The sequence below is a fragment of the Diadema setosum genome, chromosome 7 (genome assembly GCF_964275005.1).
Source record: "Diadema setosum chromosome 7, eeDiaSeto1, whole genome shotgun sequence".
Classification (NCBI taxonomy): domain Eukaryota; kingdom Metazoa; phylum Echinodermata; class Echinoidea; order Diadematoida; family Diadematidae; genus Diadema; species Diadema setosum.
The window spans coordinates 15,408,464-15,435,328 of record NC_092691.1 but is presented as its reverse complement, the minus strand read 5'-3'; the positions used below and the strand labels follow the sequence as shown (position 1 = coordinate 15,435,328).

The 26,865-nt window shown below is 39.4% G+C and overlaps 1 protein-coding gene across 1 annotated transcript in view; it reads right to left on the bottom strand.

The window, feature by feature from the left end:
* The window catches only part of LOC140231075 (peptidyl-prolyl cis-trans isomerase B-like), an 89,848-nt gene that overhangs the window by 37,226 nt on the left and 25,757 nt on the right, over positions 1-26,865 (bottom strand). The window contains exon 4 of the mRNA XM_072311226.1: positions 4,213-4,397. Coding sequence (XP_072167327.1) covers positions 4,213-4,397 — 185 coding nt within the window. The remainder of the gene's footprint in view (positions 1-4,212; positions 4,398-26,865) is intronic.

Here is a 26,865-nt window from a genome sequence, read left to right as displayed (position 1 = left end):
GTGCTGGTAACATGTCTTGTTGAATGAAGGCATCTCTAAAATGTTGGGACCTGTTTGTCGCCGTGTTGAGCCGGGTCTCTGACGTAGATGAACATTTGATGGGATAATATTGTGTACTTCTTTAAAGATGGCAATCAATCGGAACTTGGTACGGCGGTTTTCCAAGGTTTCCCATTGGAGTTTGGATAAGATGGATGTGACACTGAATCGTTTGTCATAATTGTTTACGACAAAACGAGCAGCCCGGCGTTGAATGGCCTCAATGCTCCTCTTTCTTGTAGCTTGATGAGGGTCCCAAATGGAAGCACAATACTCAAGCCTTGGGCGAACCAGCGTCTTGTAGGCTGTTTCTTTAACTGATTTATTACACGAATGGAGATTTCTTCTGATGATACCCAGCATTTGGTTTGCCTTTGTAGTAATCTTGTTAATGTGGTGTGACCAAGTGAGATCTTTACTTATCTCAACACCTAAATATGGGTGGTGGCTTACTTGTTGTAGCTGTTTTCCTTTCATTGTATATGGCGTGATAATAGGTTTGACTTTGTGGCTAACATGCATAGCAAAGCATTTTGACGGATTGAAGGACATCTGCCATTGTGTCTCCCACAAGCATAATAAATCAATGTCTTTTTGAAGAGCTTTTGCATCCTGATCATTGCATATTTCCCGGTATATTATGCAGTCGTCTGCGAAAAGTCGTACCTTGGACTGAACCACGTTTGGTAGGTCGTTAATGTATATCGTACACATGGGTCAATTTTCAACTATTTTATCTAAGTCAAAATAGTAAAATATGAATATATTTAATAATAAATATTAGATTAGGGATTTCAACATCTCTGAATTCTGTGAAGGGGTATAGTTTCAGTAATGTCGGCCTTATAAATGATCTGAAGAATAGATGAACACGGCACATTCAGTGCAGCAGTTGTAATTGTGTACTCAGCACTAGCAGCAGTGCAATGGGCCTCTAGTTCGCCGGGGGCAGCGGGGCAGGTGTAGGGAGCAATAATTCTTGAATCTTTCGCGATCATCCATGATTAATAGCTTTTAGAAAGACACTCGCTGAAAAGGTAAAATTTGCGTGACCGATGTTGAGCAGACGCTACCGATACTGTGCGTTGGCGTGCAATGGATTGCGGTGCAGTGCATTGCGTACGTAACGCGTTGGCGCTAACCGGAAGTTAAGCTGACTGCATAAAAGCCAGGATGTTGATTGCGCAATGCATTCTGGGACGATATTTTGCTATATGCGATATGGAGAATTTTATCAGCAGCTTTGACTTTGATGAGTTTGTTTGGCGGATTTGTATATGAATTCGGAGTGGTGCTTGCGTGCGGGCGGATGCTGCTTTTCTGCATACGGTCCATTATGTATTATGCAGGGCTCGACACTAACGGTGGCCCGGGGCCACCAAAAACGCACGTTGGGCCACCAACATTTTAGAAATTAAGATGATTGGTGGCCTGATCGGGCCACCAAAAAAAGTTCGGATGTATGCCTTTGGGCCACCAAAAATAAAAGTTAGTGTGGAGCCCTGTCTTATGTGTCAACATTGGGAAGTCATTTCATCGGGAAGGAAGGTGGTGTCGGTTCGGGTATGTGTGTGTGTATGTGGGGAGGGGGTTACATTTATTTTCGTTATTGCAAAAGTTCGTTATTCTGAAGGCTCTTTAGTCCGAAGGTTCTTTATTCCGAAGATTCGTTATTCCGAATTTCATTTTTGGATCAACGAACCTTCGGAATAACGCCACAAACGTTCGGATTAAGGAACCCTTTGTCATTTTCGGATTAACGAACCTCTAGGTATAAGGAATTGTGTGTTTCGGATAAATGAACCTTCGGAAAAAAACGAACCTTCGGAATAACGAACCTTCGTGTGTGTGTGTGTGTGTGGGTGTGTGTGTGTATGTATGTGGGTTGGTGAATGTGGGTGTGGGATGATTTAGGTTTTGGTTAATCAGGGGTTGGTGGGTTGGGGATTGGATTTGAAGGATAGTTATAAATGGTATGACAGATTTCGGTAGGATTAATATTTGGGATAGATGTAGGCCCTAGATTTGTTTCGGTTGGGGGGTGGGGGTTGGTCGGGTTTTTTATGACTGATTTCATTCTAGATTTGTATAATGTATTTGTGTTTTTTGTGTATATATGCCCTTGTAAGTAAGAAGGTGTTACATGATCCAAACCAATATATTCAAGGGATGTAGGTTTGGTAGGGCCCTACATGTCAAAACTTTCTCGTGAAGAAATTGTTAGTAGGGTTGGTCTATAATCGAGTTATCTATGTTGAAGTGAGATTATTTGTAGTATTGACAAATGGATTTGTTTGTGTTTCGAATTGCCATTAATTTTGTAACTTTTTTGTTCATGTTACACCCAGAATGGGTCGATTTATGAATGATTTCAATGAAATCAATAAATATCAAGGAAAAACAACAAAAAAGTGTTGAGTTGGTTTATTTGCATTATGAGGATTTGTTTGAGTGTTTGTTGGTGTTTGTTTGTATTACGTATGTATTAACGGTGTGCATATGGCAGTTCGTTTGTGCTAAAATCAACTAACGACTGACAAATTATCTACGGCGTGTGGAAATTATTCGCTCATGCATAAAGCATGCCAAACTTATTCTGGGACAAAGAATAGTGGTATGGACGTTGTAGTTAAGACTGATGGAAGAATATGACTGCAGTGACAAAAATGAACGAAGACAGATAACATTTAGGGAGGGTACCTCCCTCGTATGTATTTTCTCTCGGTCTCTCTCTCTCTCTCGTCTAGCCCGCGTCACCGCTGAAATTGACACACCCATACTATTTTTAGATCAACGCTGGTGTGACCTCTTTAAAGTTTAAACACGTGCTCATACACGCTGAAGGCATTTTCATTGCCACAGTAGGGCCTGCAGCAGTTTCGGATTAACGAACCTTCGGAATAACTAACCTTCGAAATAACGAACAGCACCCGAATAGAACACCCCTCTATTTCCAAAATACAAAATAAAAAATGAAATACACATTCCATGGAGTGTAAAGTGGTTAAGATTTTATAGAAATACAGTCTTTCTCATTTCATATAGTTTAAAGTTCACGGATTGTCGCCAGATGACAATCCGTGACGGGGGCGACAATCCGTGACGCCAACTCCGTCAAGGATTGTCGCCCCGACCCGGGGGCGACAATCCGTGTCGCAACACACGTATCTCACCCGTAGACGCCCGGAGGTGCGCACGCAAATCTTTTTACCCGCAACCATGTTTACGCCCTGTCACACTTTTCCGGGCAAGCTACGCGGGCTTGTTGCATGTAGGGATTTTCCAGCATACCAGACAATTTCTGAGGGCGGACAAGGATTTCGGCGAATCAATGCATGTATCTTACTTGCTGGACGCGTTCTACTTAAATTCTACTTGCGGGTATACTGTGTGACCTGTGTGCCAGGTGCATGGGGGCTGACAACTCAGTGAAGGAATTTCTCTGAAGGAATGGCAGAAGTCCCACAGAATGTCATTATCTTGGCTGCATACGGGTACTGCGAAGTACCTGCGTGGGAGTTGCCTGCGAGGTGCTGCCGCTGAGGGCCTCCTGCTGGCGCTCTGCGTGGACCTTTCCGGGCATCCCCACGACTCACCTGGAAAAAGTTTTGGTCATCCTCAAAACTTGGCTGTGGTTAAATTGGACTTGCGTGCGCACCTCCGGGCAACTACAGGCGAGATACGCGCTAGGTACTGTCAGGTGAAGACCAACTGCGGAGAGCTCCGGGTAGCAATTTCCCCACAAGTCAAGCCGCAAAACTTCCCCAGAAACGGTATGACAAGGCCTTGAGCATGCTCAAAATTTGTTCCGAGTGAGTCGTGGGGATTCGCTCGCACAGGTACACGCGGAACACCAGTAGGAGACCATTACCGGCAGCACCTCGCAGGCAGCTCCAACGCAGGTACTTCTTACTACCCTTAAGTCGCTCGTAACAGAAAACGGATCGGTTTCAAAGCTCTCACGCAGGTCACACGGAATACACGCAAGTAGAAGGTAAGAAACACGCGTCTAGCAGGTAAGAAACAAGTGCGAAACTCGCAAACATTCTTGTCCGCCCGCGGAAAATTCTCCTGCGTGTTGGAAAATCCAACAAGCCCGCGTAGCTTGCCTGGAAAGGTGTGACACGGCCTTTAGCTGTTGATGTATGTCTGTCTGCTTTATGACGAACTCACCATGCCCTCGACTACTTTTCCGAAGACAACATGCTTTCCGTCGAGCCATCTTGCTCTGGTGAGCAGAATGTAGAACTGCGAATTGTTCTTGTCCGGGCCAGCGTTCGCCATGGCAACCCATCCGGGCCCCCAGTGACGAAGATAAAAGTTCTCGTCTGCGAAGAATTCCCCGTAGATGCTCTTACCTATAGAAGGAGAATAATCTTAATTTACCACTTTCATATATGATCTGTCAAGTGTATTCCGAAGTAGTAGTCAAAACGACTCAAAACACATCTTCATTTAACTGTTCTTTATAATCAATCACATCAGAAGCTTTTGCAGCGCAGAATATATGTCTATAGGTTTTGCGCTTTATGAATTTGATGTATTATCATTAGTAGTAGTAGTAATAGTAGTAGTTCATCCGTTCTAGACCGAGAAAACACAAATATCTGATAGCAAATTTAGGGAAGTGACAATACGATGCCAGTATACACATCTTCTCATTCATGAGGAATGCGATGGTTCCATTTTGTTCACTGTTGTTTTGCGCGCATATGCTTTTTCTTGTGCAGTTGTGTGTACGTTCAACCCAATGTCAATAAATTTTCATAATGTTATCTTGATTGAAAACAAATTGCCTTTGTCATGCAGTTCATCTCAACTCTCGCATCTGTAGCCGCAACACCCATGTAGGATAACATTGCTGTCTTTCTGGGATATACTGGTGGGATTAGTGGGGTCTAGTGGGATTTCTCAAAAATGGCTCTCTAAAAAGGTGTTAGAGGCATTTTTAGCAAAATTTGAGAACTGATTTCTTTTACCTATTTTGATTCTGCTGAATTTGAAAATCCGGTTCCCAAGCGAAATTCATCGATCTTGACCATCTAATTTGCATAAACAAAGTGGCTGCCGAGTCAAAGAAATTGCCAATTTCAGAGACACATTTTCTAGAATATCTTTGCAAACGAGCTGGAAAAAAAAAAAGATTTAAAATCTTTGTACATAGAATGGAATTTAGGATTGAAGGTTGAACATTTCCCAGGTGGTAAATAGTATGATTTATTCATGAATGTGCAAATTAGTACTGAAATATGCAAATAAATAAATAAAAATGCGAGTATTGAAATTGGTATGCATGTCATATGTAGGCTTCGTGAGTTCTATGAGCATCCAGTTCGGTCATTTTTTTTTTCAAATCCTGTAATCCTATATCCTCTTTTTAAATTCAAGTTTAGGAACCCCATTCTTAACCAAAATTGAGTGCGCTACGGCCAAAATTCCGGTTCTTATTTAAGGGAATGAACCTTAACATCTTATTTGTATATACAAAATGGCTGCAACATTGCCCTAAACTTGTTATTTCACCGGAAAAATATTTTCAAGTACATCGATAAACGTACAAGCAAACGAATTAATGAAAACTGTCTCTATGCGTATCATGCAACTGGGTTTGTTTGGGTTTTTTTTTTGGGGGGGGGGGGGGGGGTGAAAATTTCATCGGTCAATTACATTTGTTCATATGCAGCATTATTCTTCCAAATCAGTAGCATCAGCAAGGAAATTCTATTTCCCAGTGAATTCATCTTTCACGAGGATGATAAGCATGACTCACAGTGTTATATCCATTATTATGTTCATGCTTCACTTAACACACTCGTGAGTACCGTAAGTGTCATGCAAATTAGCTTTCGCTTTTATTGATTACTTTATATATATATATATATATGTATATATATATATATATATATATATATATATATATATATATATATATGTATATATATATATATATATATATATATATATATATATATATATATGTATATGATTTGACTTAATTTATTTCTGCTTAATTCCGTTACATCAGATATGATTTTGTACAGGTTATTTATGACAAACTGTATATCAACACATATTTTAGTACAAAATTAAACAAAATAAAAACAGCTTAGGGAACTTAAACAGAACGGTCTCCAAAATAAGCCGGGGCTTGACGGTGTGGAGACCCTATACTTAGCTACTCTGGATAGAATAAGGGATAGAGAAAGGGGGAAGGGTACTGGGGGGAAGGGAAAATTACAGTGTATATGTACCACTCCAACTACTTTACAACTACTTTACAGTAATGATAATAAATGTGTCTGCTATTAGATTTAACACGTTCAGTTTCCTCTGCCGTAGTCATAACCGAATATGCACTATACAGTATAAAAATAGTAATAAATGGATACAAAGCATTCTTACATGTGGTTATCTGACATGACATAACAAAATATGTCGTGGTTAAATGTGCACAGTATTGGTAAGGCACATGGTATACATACATACATGCTCATACATAATATACATTATGTACCTATCCTATACATACATACACATATTTATCATATATTTATGGATAGATAAATAAATCGATATATGTATGCACACATAAATGTATCATGTATCACTTACATGTTTATATATATTTGATTATAATGCATAACAGTAAAGAAATGAAAATATTATCCTGGGGAATACTGCTTAAGGAGGTGAAGTTTTACAGCCTTCTTAGGTGAATACAAAGTGGTCATGTTTTTAATTTCGGTGGGAAGGGAATTCCAAGTGTCAGGGCCGGAGTGTTTGATAGAATGATGCGCGAGTGCAGTTTTGGGATTAAATATATATATATATATACATATATATATATATATATATATATATATATATATATATATATCACAAACGTTCGTCTTTAGGTTGAAATGAAATATGTGGTTTAATTCTATATTTTCTTGAGGCATTTTGTCTTTCGCGTCGAATAAAAACACCTTTAATTTCATACCGAACATTAGGGAAATTTAGGCCAAGTATTATATGCAGACACCGATGGAGACACCGATGCAGACACCGATGGAGACGGACGTGGATCGCTAACTCTCTCCGATAGTGGCCACCGCCCCATTTCTTCTTACCCAAATCCCTGACGAAGCTGTACCGCTTAACCCTATGTTTTTTCTCATTTTGATAGTCTATCAAAAACTGTTGACTGTCGTCGAAACGAAGTTTCCAAGGAAAGCTGAAAATTCCCAAATTTGAACAGTTTCATCGTTCTCAAGGTGCTGTATTGCAAAAATGGCGAGCCGCACTACGCGACAAACCAGCAAGGATAGAGTGCCCACTACCCAACATGCCCGGGGAGAGGTGAGCCAGCGATCCCAAGACAGTGGTAATGCCGAACCTACCGAGCCAACGCTAGCAGACATTCAGCGAAGCATAACTAGCTCATCATCAACTGTGTGTGCTAAGCTTGATGCACTCTGACAGGAGATTGGCACTATCAACAAAAAACTTTCTGAACTGGAAGACTCTACATCGATGAACTCCGCCAGGCTCGACGAACTTGAGAAAAAAAGGCTTCCAGAGGCAGAGAAAAAAACGGCGGAAGAAATCTCTAGGCTTCAGGACAGTTTGACATTGATGGAAATCTACTGTCGTCGCTTGAACCTACTGTTCTACGGAATAAAGGAAACCCCCGACGAAAACGTGGAGAATCTGCTTAGAGATACCTTTGTCTACCTAGGGTTGAGCCACGACGAAGCCGCCACCATCGCCCTGGTCAATGCGCATCGACTTCCCCGACGCAATGCACCCACCCAACCCAACGAAGGCTCTCCCAAAGCCCCAGCCCCTCGCGCCATCATCGCAAAATTTGTCTACATGAAGGACAGAAATAAAGTCCTCGCTGCGTTTGATGAGCGCCAACGCCAGCGCCAGCCACGGTCAGCCAACGCCTCAGCTGCCACTGACCCGCAGGAAACCCGCAGAATAACCGTTCGCACGGATCTCCCACCCGCCCTTAAAGCTACGAGAAGTTCCCTCGCGAAAATCGCGTACAACATGAGGAAGGAAAGAAATGTTTCCACCAAAATATCAGTGGCTGGTACCAGAGTGCTGCTCTACTGGAAGGAAAGAGGCACAGCAGTGTGGAACCAATACAAAGATTAAATCTTCATTCCAATCTTCGGCTAAGTCATTTACTGCGTTCGTTAGTTTTCTGCTTTTTTCCCTCTAAACATCTCCATGTGACCCAAGGATTTATCAGCACAAAACTACAGCGTTTACGGTAAGCGACGAATCCCCTATCGCAAACTCTTAGCGCAACTTATCTGGTTAGTTCACCATTCCACATTTATTTTGAAGAAGTCCACATAAAATGTACGTGCCCTTCTAAACCTCATTTACTACACAACTGAACTTTGATACTGATTTACATTGTTATCACTCTTGCGAGAAGAATGAACTTGATCTGAAAGGTGCTGATGCAACCTGTGACTCTGTATTTAAATGCTGTGTATACCAAACTAGTCGATTTTGTTACGTACGAACACCGTCTACAGTACGTTTTCCAACCAGCTTGTTAACCAAATTTAATTTGTAATTCACAACTGGTTTGGACATGAACGGACGTCGTCCACAGTATGCTTCCCAGTAAAATCGTTTCACATTATCAAAGTCCATCTGAAATATGTAATTTTAATTGATTTTGACACGAACGAACGTCGTCCTTAATAGGTCTCGCAGGTAATTCGTATTTCACACCTTAATCATACTCAGTTCGAAATACGTAGCCACACCATTACAATCAGTTTGCAACAATACTTGAGCAGTGTGTTTTATGCTGTAACCCACTGTTGTCTTATTACCAAGGCAGTCGTTGCAACCGGATATTGTCATTTATTTTACCCTTATCAAATTATGTTCAACGGCTCGCCTAATGCTGTGAAATAACGTAATATTTGTTTTTCTACACAATTTCACGGATTGTGCATTGGTATGTACGTAAATGGCTTGACATGAATCTTGTTGCATTTAACTGCAGGTTATACTAAACCCAATATGAATGATTTTAATACATTACCTCCAACCTTATTGCTGTTGTTGTTGTTTGTTTGTTTTTTCTCCAACAGCAACCAAAAAGTAATGACATTGGGTACATTGTACCACTTATATGTAATTCAGAATCTGTATCATAATGATACTTTTTTTTCCTTGTTTACAATAGAAAAGGGTTGACAAGAGGAAAAAAGAAAATGTCACCTCTGCTCGTCATTCAGTTCACATGTATAGGAGGGAGGGGTGACCACTGTCTCTATTGGAATCGGTTAAAGAAATGTATAACTCCGTTCTCGTGTTAATGGTATTCCTGCTTCTGTTCTCAGAGGTTGAGACAGTTGCGTTTACCTTGTTTGATATAGTAAGTTTTGATCTATGCACATTATGTTCAACGTCATTTATTCCTTCTGTTTTTTATAGAAGGTATATCTATGTTGAAATGCCAAACGCAAGCTCCACAAAGATTTTTAATTTCTTTTATATGTGTGCCAAGCGTGCACTTTTAAATGCCTATGATAATAGCACAAAATGTATCGACACAATTCTTATTTGTGACCACATGAACTTGTCCCTTCTTTTTCTGGTATGCAGATACTCCAGTAGCCAAATTCACGCCCCCTGTCATTATTCCACACCCAGTAAACACAAGCTGTTAACATGTTTCAAGTGTTTCTTATTTTCTGGTTGTAACCGTACAACCGACATTTTTGCTGTCAATGTCTGTACGTACGTAGCTACTCAAATGTGTCACATTTTTTCAAAGGGGAAAATAGTCATTCCAGTGTCTCTCCCTGCTTTTTATACAGTTTTCTTGCTGCTTGTACTGACAAACGCAGGTATCTTTCTTTGTAAATCATCCCGTGAAATTCCTACCTCAAGACAAAAATTGTACTCGTACTTCAAGCTTGGTTTACGCATAATGCTTGCTCATGTTTTGTTTACAGACATTCCTTTGCCAGCTACTCAAGCATCTTATATAACTCAGCCAGGTGAATGTCGTCTTCTCTCTAAACAGCAAGCAGCAAACAAGTTCAAAAGCAGAGTTTTGTGTCAACAAGTTTATGTAATACCCACTGTTCTGAAACTTTTTCACAATGGCTGAGTCAAATAGTGTGAATGATATGAATAATGGAATTGTTGTTATGTCTGCTCATGCACAAGACAAAGAGGATGTACCCGTACATGCCACAAATAGCGAAGAGGGTAATAACCCTGATATAATTAGTTTTTTGAACTCACAAGCTCACGAACTGATACTTGACTCTGATGTAAACGACACCAGTCCTCAAATACCACCCACAGAATACCACATTGAAGACGACATAATTTCATTATCTCATTCTAATCCAAACCAATTTTTTATTTCACACTTTAACATAAGGAGTATAAACAAAAACTTTGATCAATTCAATATGTTCGTGAATCAAGTTAAATTTGATAGTCAGGTTATCGGAATCAGTGAAACCTGGTTAAATGAAACATCACCTTCTTCGCTATTTACCATTGATGGCTTCACACTTTTGACAAAAAACAGGGCAGGTAAAAAAGGCGGCGGAGTTGGGCTTTACGTCACTCAGAATTTGAATTATGAACTCTTAGACGAACTCAGTTTAATGTCTGAAGTTATTGAGAGTATTTTCATTGAAATTAGGGTTCCAAATAGAAAAAGTATTGTTGTCGGTGAAATATACAGACCTCCAAATACAAGCCCCACTGAATTTATTGAATCTTTATCCGTACTTTTAGCTGATAAATATTTGGAGAATAAAAGTTGTTTTATCATGGATGACTTCAATTTCAACCTTTTAGACTGTCATACCAACTCCGCATGCCAAGATTTCCTCAATGTGATGTTATCCGAGTCCTTTTCACCTCTTATAAAGAAGCCCACTCGAATTTCAGATGTCACAGCAACTCTAATTGACAACATCTTTGTTAATAGTTCTCTTTCCAGTATCACGTTTGGTGTAATAGTGTCTGATGTATCCGATCATTTTCCGATTTTCGCTGTTCTGCCCAATGTTAACATAAGTAATGCCTCTTTTTATTCGCCCAATTCTGGTTTTCGAGAAATGTCAGAAACTAACCTTAATAGACTTAGGGAGAGACTAGGATCCGTTAATTGGTCAATTGTTAATAACCAAAGCGATGCAAACTTAGCTTTTGAACACTTTTCACAAATATTATCATCCGCATTCAATTCCATTATACCCGTGAAGCCATTTACTCGTTCAAACCGTAAAAAGGTTCCAAAAAAACCATGGATTACGAAATCTCTCCTAAGGTCTATTAACCGTAAAAATGCTCTTTTCTACAAATACCGAAGTGATCCAAACAGTCGAACTCGGTCTCGGTATGTGCATTATCGCAACGTTCTTACATCATCCATACGTTTAGCCAAACGAATGTATTTTTCAAAGCAATTTATCAAGCATAAAAATGACATCAAGAGTACGTGGAAGGTGATAAATGAAGCGCTGAACACTAAAAATAACATCGAACCACCTAGGCATATTATTAATAATGATAAGTACATTGAAGATGAAGCTGATGTGGCAGAAGTATTCAATGAATACTTTGTAAGCATAGGACCTAATCTTGCCAGCAGTATTCCGCATTCAAATACTGATTTTTATTACTTTCTAAAAGACCAGAATCAGCAGTCTCTTTTTTTTGAACCTGTCATTGAAGAAGAAATCAAAGATATCGTGCTAAATTTGAACACTAAGAAAAGCTCTGGATGTGATGGAATCACCAATTTTCTCCTTAAAAACATCATTAATGAAATAGTTATACCATTAACACACATTTTTAATTTATCGTTATCTACTGGCACAATTCCACAAAAAATGAAAATAGCTAAAGTAGTACCAATTTTTATAAAAGGACAAAAAGAATCTGTGACAAATTATCGCCCTATATCTTTGTTAACTTCATTTTCAAAACTTCTTGAAAGGTTGGTATACACGCGCACACACAAATTTCTTGAAAAGTGTGAAGTTTTTTGTAACTCCCAGTTTGGTTTTAGGAAAAACCACAGTTCGACCCATGCCTTACTCACTTTTATCCACAAAGTTTCTCATGCTATAGATGATGTCTCCCACACTATTGGAGTTTTTCTTGATTTTTCGAAGGCCTTCGACACAATTGACCACGATATTTTGATTTACAAGCTACGACATTATGGTATACGTGGGAAGGCTTTGGACTGGTTTCGGGATTATTTATCAAACAGAAAACAATTTGTGAGTATAAATGGCCGTGATTCTCAGTTAAAGTTAATTTCATGTGGTGTTCCACAGGGCTCCTTACTAGGCCCACTATTGTTCATTTTGTACATTAACGATCTTCCCAGTTACTCGCCAATTCTTTCCTTTATATGTTTTGCTGACGACTCCAATCTGTTTTTTACACACAGAGATCCTTATACTCTTGTGAACACAGTGAATAAAGAACTTAAATCTGTGCAATCTTGGATATACGCCAACAAATTGTCACTTAATATTGATAAAACTCATTGTATGCTTTTTAGCAATAGTCTTAAAACCCTTCCTTTTCATATTAAGTTTAATGAAACTGAATTAAATCAAGTCAGTAGTATAAAATTTTTACGAGTTGATAAACGCAAAGCTGTTTTGAAAGCCCTTTAGGAAAGCCTTTTCGAAAGCCCCAAATTTGTGGCTATCCAAACAGCTTTCCTAAACAGGTTTTCAGAAACCTGTTTGTAAAAGTCTTTTGGAAGTTGATAAACCAAAGCTGTTTTGAAACGGCTTTGTAGTCTTGTACTTCAGTACTTGTACTTCTCCTCGGGTCGAATGGCCCAATGCAGCTGTGCAGTGACAGGCCAGTTAAAAAATCGTGTTCGCGAAGAGAGTTGATAAAAGCAACTATTTTGAAAGCCGTTTCTAAAGGGCTTTGGAAAGGGCTATCGAAAGCCGTTTAAACAGGGGAAAGTTGATAAACGCAGCCAAAGTCTCATGCCGCCACTCAGAAATATTTGAGGTATGTGCTAAACTGGAGCTGCCTCACAGATAGGAAGACAATTGATTCATGTGACATTGCATCATGACTCGTCACTCTCAAAGGAAGATATGTCTTTATGATGGTAATTGCTTTTCGCCGTCCCTTCTTAGAAAACAAGCGGCACATTAACAGTACAGGCAGTCAGGGCTTTGGAAAGGGCTCTCGAAAGGGCTATGGAAAGGGCTTTCGAAAGGGCTATCGAAAGGGCTATCGAAAGCCGTTTAAACAGGGGAAAGTTGATAAACGCAGCCAAAGTTTTGCAATTAAAATGTACCTTGGCGTAGTGAAAAATAGATATGCTATCGGTTGTTCAAACAAAGTGTACATGGTGTCATCTGAGTCTAAGGTGTCATCTACATGGTGTCATCTGAGTCTAAGGCTGAAAACCTGTTTAGGAAAGCTGTTTGGATCGCCACAAATTTGGGGCTTTCGAAAAGGCTTTCCTAAAGGGCTTTCAAAAGAGCTTTGCGTTTATCAACTCGTTAAAATTCCTTGAAAGCTGTTTGGATAACCTGTTTCTGCCGAGAAAGGAGAGTTGATAAACGCACCCTTTCGTAAAGGCTTTCCTAAAGGGCTTTCAAAACAGCTTTGCGTTTATCAACTCGTAAAAATTCCTTGAAAGCTGTTTGGATAACCTGTTTCTACCGAGAAAAGGAGTTGATAAACGCACCCTATATCTAACAATATCTGCAATAACGTATGGAAATTGGTATGCAAGAGGCTATACTACGACAGGCTTCGAGATTCTACAACACATTGCCGCGATATATGAATCCGAATCATATAGTTATAATATCAAGACATAAGTTGATGATTCCTTTGTGATAAAGAGATACAAGAAAAAACAGCTATTAGAAATACCCTCATAATCTAATTTGTATGATAAATTATACAAATAGTTGGCCATTTCTATGGATATATTCCCTAAAACAAAGTCTTGCTATCAAAGTGTACCTTGGCGTACTGAAATACAGCTAAGTTATCGGGCAAACAAGTTGCACATTATGATGTCGTCAGAGTCCGAAGTAAATCAAGTACTGGAATCAATCAATAAAGAAGAACTGAATGACTCTAAAAGGAAATATGTTTGCAAATTGATATTCAAGAGGCCGTAGACCAGGCAGGTTTCAAGATTCTACAACGCACTGCCGCAATATATGAATATGTTTCATAACAGTCATAACTTGAAGACCTGTTAATGATTCCTGGTGTGGTTAAGGTAGAGATGCAAAAATTAACTGCAACTACTAAACAACACACATCTATTATCTCATTTGCGTAATAGATTATAGGTTTGCATCATCACATTGTTGCTAACATGCACACACTGCTGTACATCGTAGGCCTGATTTGTGACATTTGCATAGAAATGTTCTGCATTGCTTTCGCATGCACATTGAATCATCTCAAGGCAACTTTGCAGGATAGGAGCTAGACATATCAGTTGTACAGGCTGTAGACCAGATCAAAACATTCCCATCCATTGTCTACTGGTGAAGAAAGATCAGGTCTGGCACAGTGAGCAGGATTTTCTTCTTTCTTTATCTTTTTTTAATACAGGAGTATTGTCGTTGAACTGCTTTCAGCGTTCAGTATACTTTTGTCGGTAAACTGCCGGAAAATATTTTGTGCCAAACGAGCTTGTGCGATGCATCTTTAGAATCGAATATAAGTTTATTCTTATGAAGACGACTGATGACAACCATGTTCTTGGAACCCTTTAGTTTTCTTCTCGTACAAGCAGCATCCTTGATGATTGTGAGTCATTGATAACTTGCTTTAATAAGAGTGCTACTGTCAGTATCAGTCTGGAAGAAAAAGCACAACTCCAGTATCTTCAGAAGAAGGCCTCTTAAAGGAAGCTATCGGATCGATGTTATCTCTCAAGGGAACAAAAGTATCTTATGTTCGCAATGTAGTGGAAAACTCAGGTCCTCAATTAAAAGATCCATATCCTAATTCTTGGGCAGAAATTCAAGTGACAACATGGATATTCAAAAACTATACTTGATAAAGCAAATAATGAGAGGCAAAATGGCGACCATTTACGTCTGATGTGAAGTGGAATCTTCTGTATGTAACAGGGTTTCTAATGAGTATTCATTATTCCTTAGTTCTTACAATCCAGTGGCCCTTAAAGCTAGAGGCCTGTTTGCTAAGAATGTCATTTCTATGATCTGAATCACACTTAGTGAGATATATCATAAGTCAGACAGACGAGGGAGCGTGGCGTCGTCCAGTTAAGAATTTATTGAAATGCATCATACTCGGTGGTTATCACTGGCGGCATGTTATCCACGTATATTGAAAACAAAAACAAAAAGGAACAGGAAGGTGTAAACCCCTTATTCCGCAGATTGCAATTGCCGGGGCAATTTCAGAGTTCGAACTGTCTTGGAAGTTGGCTAAGTTACATTCTTATAACAGATGTAGAAAGATCAAATATAGGTAGATGTATGCCACACGTCTTTTATTTCCATTTCTTCTCCCTCATTGATATTCTAACATCGTTATCTAAGTTTATCATGATAAGGCGTGGTCAGAGTGGCAAAAGATCGCTAAGTTTAAAATCGCGAAGTCTTCACGATCTTTTATTGTCCGGTCACACTGGCAAAAGATCAAGAAGTTTAAGATCGCGATCTCCAAGATCTCAAAAGGCGCGGCCAATTTGGCAAATTGTCGAAAATTATTCTACAAACTTAACTTTCCAATGGATCCTTCTCCAGTCTTAAATATAATCATATATATATATATATATATATATTCATCTGACGAACTAACAACAAAATTTTGTTTATTCATTGGGGCATCAGTAATGTTTGTTGTGAGATTAAAGGTATTTTTCGTCGACTTGCAAGAAAAAATGCTTCAAGAGAAAATAGAATAAAACCACCTATCCCATTTTAACCTATAGACGAATGTTTGCTATATATAATCATATGTAATCATTTATATATATATATATATATAATATACATATATATTGTATATATATATATATATATATATATATATATATATTATATATATATGATTACCATGCTCTGGTTAACTGGGAAATAGAATTTCTGTGCTGATGCTACAGATTTGCATATTGGAACGATACGATAATGGATGGTGCATATGAACAAAATGTCATTGATCGATAACATCCCCCCCCCCCATTAAAAAGTTGAGTCATTATCCGCATAGAGAGAGTTATCAATTTTTTTTTTTTTTTGCGATTATCGATGTACTAAAAATATTTTTCATGGAATTAACAATTTCATGGCAATATTGCAGCTATTTTGTATGTATTATGCAAATTAGATGTTAAAGTTCATTCGCTTGAAGAAGACCCGGTTTTTTTGGTTTTGTTTTGTTTTTGTTTTGTTTTTGTTTTGTTCTTTTTTTCCCCTAGCGCAATCATTGTTGGTTAAGAATCGGGTTCCTTACTTGAATTCTTTAAAAAAAAAAAAACCAAAGGACCTTTTTAGAGGATTTGAAATAATAAAATTTTACCAGGGTACTAGCTATTGAATGAACTGCATGCACATAAAACTCATAAAGCCTACATATAATTTGCATACCAATTACAATATTTGCATTTATTTTGATACCACTGAGAAGGGATTCCGATTTTTATCTAACCCTCAAAACCTTAAAGTCTATATTATATCTTGTGTTTTTAACTTCCCCTTAAGAAAAAAAAAATATAAAAAATCTTCTGGTGTTAATATGCATTTATCTGAATATTTCAGTACTAATTTGCATAATTATGAAAGAAACATGCTATTTACCGTCTGAGAAACGTTTATCCCTCAAGTTGCTAATTCCATTCTATGTACATAGATTTCAAATCACTTTTTCCAGGTCGTTGAAAAAAAATTCTAGAAAATGCGTGTCTGAAACTAACAATTTCTGTGCCTGGGCAGCCGATTTGTTTATGCAAGTTAGATGGTCGAGATCGGTGAATTTTGCTTGGGAACCAGAGTTTTCTTAACCCTCAAAACCGTTAAGTCCACATATTCAGTGTTTAAAATGCCTCTCAAGGAAAACATTTAACAATTACTCTTTCAGTGTTAATATATATTTATCTCCATATTTCAGTATTAATTTGCATAATCATGAATAGAATATACTATCTAACCATCTGAGAAACCTTTATCCCTCAAATTGCTACTTCTATTCTATGCATAAATATTTCAAATCACTTTTTTCCAGCTCGTTTGCAAAGAATTTCTAGAAAATGCGTGTCTGAAACTGATAATTTCTGTGGCTTGGCAGCCATTTTGTTTATGCAAATTAGATGGTCAAGATTGGTGAATTTCGCTTTGGAACCGGAGTTTTCCAAACCCTTAAAACCTTAAAGTCTACATATTTAGTATTCAATTTGCCTGTCAAGAAAAAATAATTCAAAATTACTCTTCCAGTGTTAACGTATATATATATATATATATATATATATATATATATATTTATTTATTTACTGCATATTTCAGTCCTAATTTGCATAATTATGAATAAGATATACTATCTACCACCTGAGAAACGTTATATTGGTAATTCTATTCTCTGTACAAACATTTCAAATCACTTTTTTTCCAGCTCGTTTGCAAAGAATTTTCTAGAAAATGCGTGTCTGAAACTGATAATTTCTGTGCTTGGCAGCCATTTTGTTTATGCAAATTAGATGGTCAAGATCAGTGAATTTCGCTTGGGAACCAGATTTTTCGGATTCAGCATACTCAAATTAGGTAAAAGAGACCGGTTCCCAACTTTTACTAAAAAATGCCTCTAACACCATTTTAGAGAGCCCTTTTTCAGAAATCCCACTAGACTAGTTATTCCAAAGGTTCTTTTGAATAGTCCCAAGGTTCGTTATTCCGATGGTTCGTTCATCCGAAAATGAAATAAGGTTCGCTGTTCCGAAGGCTCGTTTATCCGAAAATGAAATAGGGTTCGTTATTCCGAAGGTTCGTTCATCCGAAAATAAAATAGGGTTCCTTGTTCAGAAGGTTCGTTACGTTCGTTAAAAGGGTTAAAAGGGTTTCCAGCCTCGCGTGCTTATTGAAGCGTGACTGAAATGTCAGGTGGTCACTGATATGCGTGTGGGTATTAGCACAATATAAAAAAGCACCATACAGTTGATATTAGTGCGCAAATTATCGCAATTCTTACTGCACAATTTAAATTTTTATTTTTCTTTGTTTTTAATGTGCTCATTCAACCGTGAAATTACGTGAATTGTGTGTAAAAACTATTCAACATTCGAATTCAATCCCAATTGACAGAAATTACCACGAGAAACATGTCAAATCGGCCATTTTGGTAATTTTCACCCCGTGTTCACTCAACCGTGAAATTTTGTGCACAAGTCACATGGTACAATAAGAAGCACATAAATTATACGTTGCATGCCTTTTTATCCTGGAAAATTGAAATTTGTTTCGATATCACCAAATCAAAGTTGCAAAATTGGCCTTGTGAACTTCAAAAAGTGACCATTTTGACTTTAAGTCATGCTCACTCAGGCGTGACCAAGTGACATCCACTGAATTTCACATGAAAGGTAGCCGAGAAATACAGCTACAAAATCATGTATTCAGATTTCCTCAAACGTTCCTGATTCATAAATTACAGAGGTTTGTTTTAGGGGGAACTTACTTTTTGTTTAGTGTTAAGATTCCTTACTGGGGTGGGTTGGGCCCGGGGGGGAGGGGGCAGGTGGGGCATGGTGCCCTTTTGATGGAATTGAGATTCTATCCCCCTAGGGTTGCTACCTGCCAAGTTTGGAGTTTTCAAGAAGAAGATGAAAATGTACAATTTAGGCCCATTAGGACCCGTCCCCACCCCCTCCCCTGGGTCCCAAGGGGGGGGGGGGGGGCACCCCTGATTCCGCCATAAACAAACTTGAAACTATAGTCATCAATGTACTAACTCATAGTATTAACTCAGGTGAGCTAAAAAGCCTGTAACAATCATATTTCCCCAAATCCCACTAGACTATACTGGAAAAATAAATGATAATTATCAAACCCAGAAAGTGGCATTTACTCGCGCAAAAAGACATTCAGCAGGCAGTCCTGAAAGTGGCACTCGAAGAAACTGATGTATAGACTAACTTCTTTCATTTATGTTTGACAAATGCAAGTTTGCATAAACTTTACTTACATTCAATAGAAGCTTACAATAGTTTGATATCTGTTTTCCCATTAACAACAACCACAGCTACTCTCGAATAAAATATTTCATGCACAAATTTACATCGACATCACCATGTGCCAAATTTCTTTGAAAATCCAAACAGTAGAAAAATTTCAATCTGCAAGGTTTTTCATGATATTAGGGGCCATCATGCACTGTTACTCTAGCAATGCACGTTCAACTTTATATCAAGTTTACCAAATTTTCATTTGAATCGCTGAAAAACTGGGGAGGAAAAATCCACAAGGTTTTTCCCTGTTTTATGAGGGTCAAAATGTTCTGTTACAATGGCACACTCTTTAATGTTTAGAAATGTATGTTTACAACAACTTTACATAAAGCTCAACATGTTTACCAAAATTGTTTGAATGGCTTGAAAACTGGAGAAGTAGGCAAATCCCGAAGCCTTTACATAATTTGGGTATTCATAAATGCTGTAACCATGGCAGCACACTTTACATCGAGCTGAAGATGTAAACCAAATTCCTTTTGAATCGCTGGAAAATTTGAGTAGTTCAAGAGATGTTTAACCCAAAAGTTGTACAATGTCTGAATTGTACTTTGATGTGTTGTGGTGTGGCATATTTCTCTATCTCCACAAGAATGTATCGAGTGAAAAGACTTTATATAGTCTGAAGAAGTGTAAGCTTATTTCAGTATGCTTATGTGTATCAAAGTAAAAAAAAAACAACTACATAATGCATGAAGGAGTATTAAAATCTTCTTATTTCATTAAGTTCCGTGTAAAAGACAATACTCCATGAAGTAGTGTGAGCTTCTCAATCTCATGTCCAGGATAGAAGACTACAAACTGTATGAAAAAGTGTAAGGTTGTCACTTGGGTGCAGGTCACGAGACCAACACCCACGAGTCATAGAGCCCACAAGTCATACAGCTTACAAGTCATAAAGCCCACGAGTCATACAGCTCACAAGTCATACAGCCCACAAGCTCACGAGTTCGACACTGAGTAAATAAAGTCCACGAGTTCGACATCAAGTGAAATAAGCCCACGAGTTATACAGCCCATGAGTTCGACACTACGCTTAAAAGGCTCACGAGACCGACACTAGGCAAAAGAGGCTCACGAGACCGACACTAGGCAAAGATGGCCAACGAGACCGACAGGATGAACAGCGCCACCTATAGACCACTTAATTGTACAGGGTGTCCAGATAATGGCATAAGAAATATATGGAAAAGGAGAGTTGCTAGGGGATAATCCCGTCAATAGCCCTCCCTCGCCCCCTGAACTGTTCAAGATTTTTAATTGTGTTTGCGCCTTTGAGTGTTTGTGAAAAAATAAACAAAATTCAGTGAAAGTGCATGAAATGTTTCAATATCAATTTCGAAAAAGCCAAAACACCCTGGTTTCCCTTTCATATGTCAAAACATATACCGGTATACACCTGCTTAGCAAAAAAAAAAAAAATAAATAAATAAATAATAATAAGATGGATGTGGACATTCAGATCAACCAACTAGAATAACACCCAGGTGTGAAATGAAGTTTACAAGAAAATATTTCACAAAATGGTCAATGTTGCAGTGCACAATTGCTTTCCATGATATGGAAGGGGAGTAGTCATCTGCAAAGGTGCTGATTTATTGAAAATTCACAGAAAATGATATAATCGTCTATTAAGGTAGCTTTGTAAGGATTCGGAAAAAGGAAAATGCATTCATGAAAACAGCTATTCTATTTCATGAAAAATGTACCGTTTTGAGGAGAATAATTTTACAAATACAAGCCATAAATCGAGGTGAATCGCTGCGATATGAAACGTTTTCATCCTCTGAAATGTCATAAATTATAGTTTAAAAAAATAAAAATTGAGGCGGGTATGAGCAAGAGGATAGGATATCTGACAAGGAATACTTAACTAGTGAAGCAAGAAAGAAAAGGGCGAAAAAAAAATACATCCTGTCCACCGCCTATCTAGAAATTGGGAAAGCCTATTAAAAATAGCACGATGGCATACAAATCAAACCATACTTCGTTATTGTCCTCTATTATTAAGACATTTTTCCATACTTTTTTGGGGGGTCCCAATGAAGAGGAGAATGTTATTCAAAAAAAGATATAAATTGGTGACAATATTGCTCCCCGTAGCGTGACAGAACTGCCCTCTAAAAGCCACACGTGTAGAAATACGTAGTTACTTGATGTCGTTGATATGTAGATGGTGCTGTTTAATTAGTTACAATATCTCGCTCGATAGCGTGACGAATTTGCACCCGCCCAGTATGTAATTTTCTCCTTCATGGAACACCATGTACTGTAATTGACATGTAGATGGCGCTGCTCATCCTGTCGGTGTCGTGAGCCTTCTTTGCCTAGTGTCGGTCTCGTGAGCCTCTTTTGCGTACTGTCGGTCTCGTGAGCCTTTATTGGGCCGAATGCATAAAACAAGCAATTGCTTGTAAGCAATTGCTTCAAGCAAAAGCACAAGCTCGTCTAGCAAAAGGTCTAGCTCAAGCAATTGCTCAAATCCATATGTATAACCTTTTGCTAGTGCTTATACCTTTTGCTTGTCCCGCACAAGCAATTGCTTGCGTTTTCAACAAAAGGGACGTCACGCCTGTGCGAACACAAGAACAAAGGCGAGTGTGGCAGCATGTATTTGAAAGGGCATGTGTGCAGAAACATTTCCTGACATAGCAGAAGAGCTATGAAATGACACTCAAACGTGCACACACAGACGCACACACACAACTACACACACACACACCACATATCACTAGCTGATTCCCATCACTGCTTACAGTAGCCCGGATCTACCAGATCGCACGTGGAGAGGCGTCTTGCTCTCCACCGAAGTCAGACACCCTACCTGTTTTTCATCACATTTTGCGGGCTGACCACTGGACATTCCTGTTGTTGAAATGAAAAATTTCCTACTCTACTTGTGAGTAATTTCTTGTAGATTTATACCACCCCTTCACAAGTGTGGTCTTTCTTCCATGAATATGAAAATGGTACTTAAAAGGGAACGTCCCAGATAAGCAAAAGCTCAAGCTCATTTTACAGAGCTTGTAAAATCGTAAGCAATTGCTAGCAAGAACTAGCAAAAGGTATGTTTTATGCATACGTTTTTAAGCAAATGCTTGGTCTCTAAGCAATTGCTTGCGGGCAGCAAGCCTGGGGCCACCAAAAATGAAAGTCGGGCCACCAAATTTCAAAAAAGGGCAAATTTGGTGGCCCGCCTCGGGCCACCATTTTTTTTTTTTTTTTTTTTTTGTTTTGTTGAAAAGCATGTCAATAAATTCGTAACTTTTTGCGCCGGAAATCAGCAGTTAGATTTGTTTAAAGGATAGATGAAAAGGACTGAATGAGTGCCTGAGAGCGAGTGTTGCAAGTTTCTGAAGTTTATCTATGAGTAGATATGTCCAACTTCTAATTCTTACTATCATAACACTTAAATATTTGACTCATTAAAAAGAAGGACTTTTAATGTTTGTTTTTTTTTCGGGACACCAAATTTTTCTCTCGGGCCACCAAAAATTTGAAATTTAGGATTTTGGTGGCCCCATCGGGCCACCAAACAAAAAAGTTAGTGTCGAGCCACATGGTTTATGCATCCGGCCCATTGTGTAGTGTATGTCTCGTTGGCTTTCTTTGCTTAGTGTCGGTCTCGCGAGCCTTTTGTGCGTATATAGTGTCGAACTCATGGGTTGTATGACTCATGGACCTATTTTTAATGTCGGTCTTGTGGACCGTATAACTTGTGGGTGTCGGTCTCGTGGGATGACCCCGTCACTTCACCCTGTTTTGAATTGTTACCTTAAAAGTTAGACTAAATTTCCAGTCCCTGAAGCAATTTCTTGTAACCTTATAAGGAGACTTAGTCAGTCCACTCTGTTCAGTCCATCATCTCTGACTGATATACAGACACTTTGGAGTCATTGACTAACTGGGCGATGTCCTTTTTGTGTCCCTAGTATCAACGGCGTAAATCCGTACTGAGGAGTGGGGGGGGGGGGGGGGATGGTCACCATCACTACGATTACAAGCCCATAACCGGACCGGCGCACACACACACACTTTACAGGGATCGGATGTCCCACTCTTTTGCATGGAATAAGTTATAGTGGGAGGAAAGTGGCAGCAAAAATATGAAGACGTTTTGCTCTTGTTGCTTTTTTTTTTTTTTGCTTGTCAGATGACTTTCGGCGGAAAATGAGACCTTAAAAGTATGAAAACATTTTTCTTTTTGTTTTTGAAATATCTGTGAGAGGGAGCGGAACGACCAAACGGGTGGAGGGTGTGTATCCCTCTCCCACACGAGGAAGATTTTGCATTTTCAGACCTGAAATTCAGCGATCTGGTGCACACTTTTGGTGAAATTTTGTTTTCTTTTCTTTAAAAAACAAGAAAATGAAATATTCACAATATATTATTGAATGACTAAATCGTGGTATTTCAGCTCTTGCTCCGCCTGTGCGACATCACTGTGAAGGCCTACTAAATAATGGGGCCTATCACCGGCGTAGACAGGATTTGATCTTAGGAGGAGCGGTTATGTGCCACGGAGGGAGCGAAGCAAGCGAGGGGGGGAGGGTATGGTAGGGAGGTTTCCCCCTCCCACGATGAAATCTTTTTACATTAATAATTTAGACATTTTACAGTCCCAAAACTGCCGTTTGTAGCTATATTTTTCGCTTTGGAAACTAAGGAGGGCCGCACCGGGCGCAACTGCTGTCAATCACTGGCAGCAACATCAGGAGAATGACATAGCAATTAAATGCGAGCGAGCGGAGCGAGCGAGCTTTAAAATTTTGACATTTTACACTCCCAAAACTGCCGTTTGTAGCTATATTTTTCGCTTTTGTTTGTCCCACTTTTATGGGGGAACCACCCCCCCCCCCCCCCCATCGACGCCTCTTCATAAAAAAACTGCTGTCAGTCACTGGCAGCAACATCAGGAGAATGGCATAGCGGTTAAATGCGAGCGAGCGGAGCGAGCGAGCTTTAAAAATTTTGACATTTTACACTCCCAAAACTGCTGTTTGTAGCTATATTTTTCGCTTTTGTTTCTCCCGCTTTAATGGGGGAACCACCCCCTCCCCCCATCGACGCCTCTTCATAAAAAACTGCTGTCAGTCACTGGCAGCAACATCAGGAGAATGGCATAGCAATTAAATGCGAGCGAGCGGAGCGAGCGAGCTTGAAATTTTTGACATTTTACAGTCTAAAAACTGCCGTTTGTAGCTATATTTTTCGCTGTGGAAATTAAGGGGGGCCGCACCGGGCGCAACTGCTGTCAATTACTGGCAGCAACATCAGGAGAATGACATAGTGGTTAAATGCGAGCGAGCGGAGCGAGCGAGTTTGAAAATTTTTGACATTTTACAGTCCAAAGACTGCCGTTTGTGGCTGTATTTTTTCGCTTTGGAAATTAAGGGGGGGGGGCACACCGGGCGCAACTCCTGGCAATTACTGGCAGCAACATCAGGAAAATGGCATAACGATTAAATGCGAGCGAGCGAAGCGAGTGAGCTTGAAAATTTTGATATTTTACAGTCTAAAAAAACTGTCCTTTGTGGCTGTATTTTTTTGCTTTGGAAATTAAGGGGGGCGCACCGGGCGTAAACTGCTGGCAATTACTGGCAGCAACATCATGAGAATGGCATAATGATTAAATGCGAGGGAGCGAAGCGAGTAAGCTTGAAAATTTTGACATTTTACAGTCTAAAAAACTGTCGTTTGTGGCTGTATTTTTTCGCTTTGGAAATTAAGGGGGCGCACCGGGCGAAAACTACTGGCAATTACTGGCAGCAGCATCAGGAGGATGGCATAATGGTTAAATGCGAGCGAGCGAAGTGATCGAGCTTCAAAATTTTGACATTTTGCAGTCCCAAAACAGCCGCTTGTAGTTATATTTTTCGCTTTGGAAATTAAGGGGGGCGCACCGGGCGAAAACTGCTGGCAATAACTGGCAGCAACACAAGGAGAATGGAATAATGATTAATGATGATGAAAGGACATTTATATTGCGCAGCTACTATAATAATATACTCTACTGCGCATTACAAAATGACATGCATACAAGAAATTCAAACAGAAAATACACTACTTCAAGAGATGACTTTTTAACCTGGCCTTAATTGTGACTGCTTGTCTTACAAACAAACAAATTAATTGTGACTGCTTGTCTTACAAACAAAGGGAGATTATTCCATAATTTTGGTGCAGCGTACAAAAATGCCCTGTCACCAAGAGTAACTTTTGATTTCCCCGATGGATATTTCAATAATGTTTGATCCCGTGAACTCCGAAGATGATAAAATGTTTGAAGTGATGTTTTTAACTCTACAAGTTCCTGTATGTACACTGGTGCTGTACCATGAATGGCTCTATATACAATTAGCAGAGTTTTAAATATGATTCTCTGCTTTACAGGCAATTAGTAATGCGAGCGAGCGAAGCGAGAGAGCTTCAAAATTTTGACATTTTATACAGTCCCAAAACTGCCGTTTGTAGCTATATTTTTTGCTTTGGCAATTAAGGGGGCGCACCGGGCGCAACTGCTGTCAGTCACTGGCAGCAACATCAGGAGAATGGCATAGCGGTTAAATGCGAGCGAGCGGAGCGAGCGAGCTTTAAAATGTTGATATTTTACACTCCAAAAACTGCCGTTTGTAGCTATACTTTTCGCTTTTGTTTGTCCCACTTTTATGGGGGAACCACCCCCCCCCCCCCCCCATCGACGCCTCTTCATAAAAAACTGCTGTCAGTCACTGGCAGCAACATCAGGAGAATGGCATAGCGGTTAAATGCGAGCGAGCGGAGCGAGCGAGCTTTAAAGTTTTGACATTTTACACTCCCAAAACTGCTGTTTGTAGCTATATTTTTCGCTTTTGTTTCTCCCGCTTTAATGGGGGAACCACCCCCTCCCCCCATCGACGCCTCTTCATATAAATAATCTGCTCCACACTCTTTGATAAATTAGGGAAATATACGTCAATATCAAAAGTGTACAAAGTTTATCGAAAGGGATCCTGTATAGCAGAGCATTTGCATGTTTATGATTGCAATACAACGATCTGGTGCATAATTCTGGCGATATTTGGACAATATTTTCCATTAAGAAAGTTCGAGATTTGTCCTCATCTCGGGAATTGCTTGGGGGATAAATGATTTGTCTGCCTAAACACATCCGTATAGGGGCGGGGCAAATGCCCCTTTGCCCCCCCCCCCCCCGAGACTCCAACTCTCCCGTTTTCGACGGGAGATCTCCCGCCGAAAGCCCATTTTTGCAAATCTCCCGTTCTCCCGTTTGAGATTTAATTTCTCCCGCCCTGGCTCTGTGTCTCCCGTTGGAAAGGATTTCTTACTTATTGCTATTGTATGTTGAAAAGATTAAGCCTTAGATAGCACCAGAGAGCATCTAGAACCCTAGGAACTTGGCGCTTCGCACACATCAGCTTGGAGTCTCCAGTTTGCTAGGGGTTTCAGGCGGGAGAATCTCCAGATCAGAAGGTGCTTTGGGTTGGAGTCTCTGCCCCCCCCCCCCCCCCACCCCCAATAGATTCGACGCCCCTGATCTTCCCTGGGTATGCCCATCCTGACTGAGTCATCGG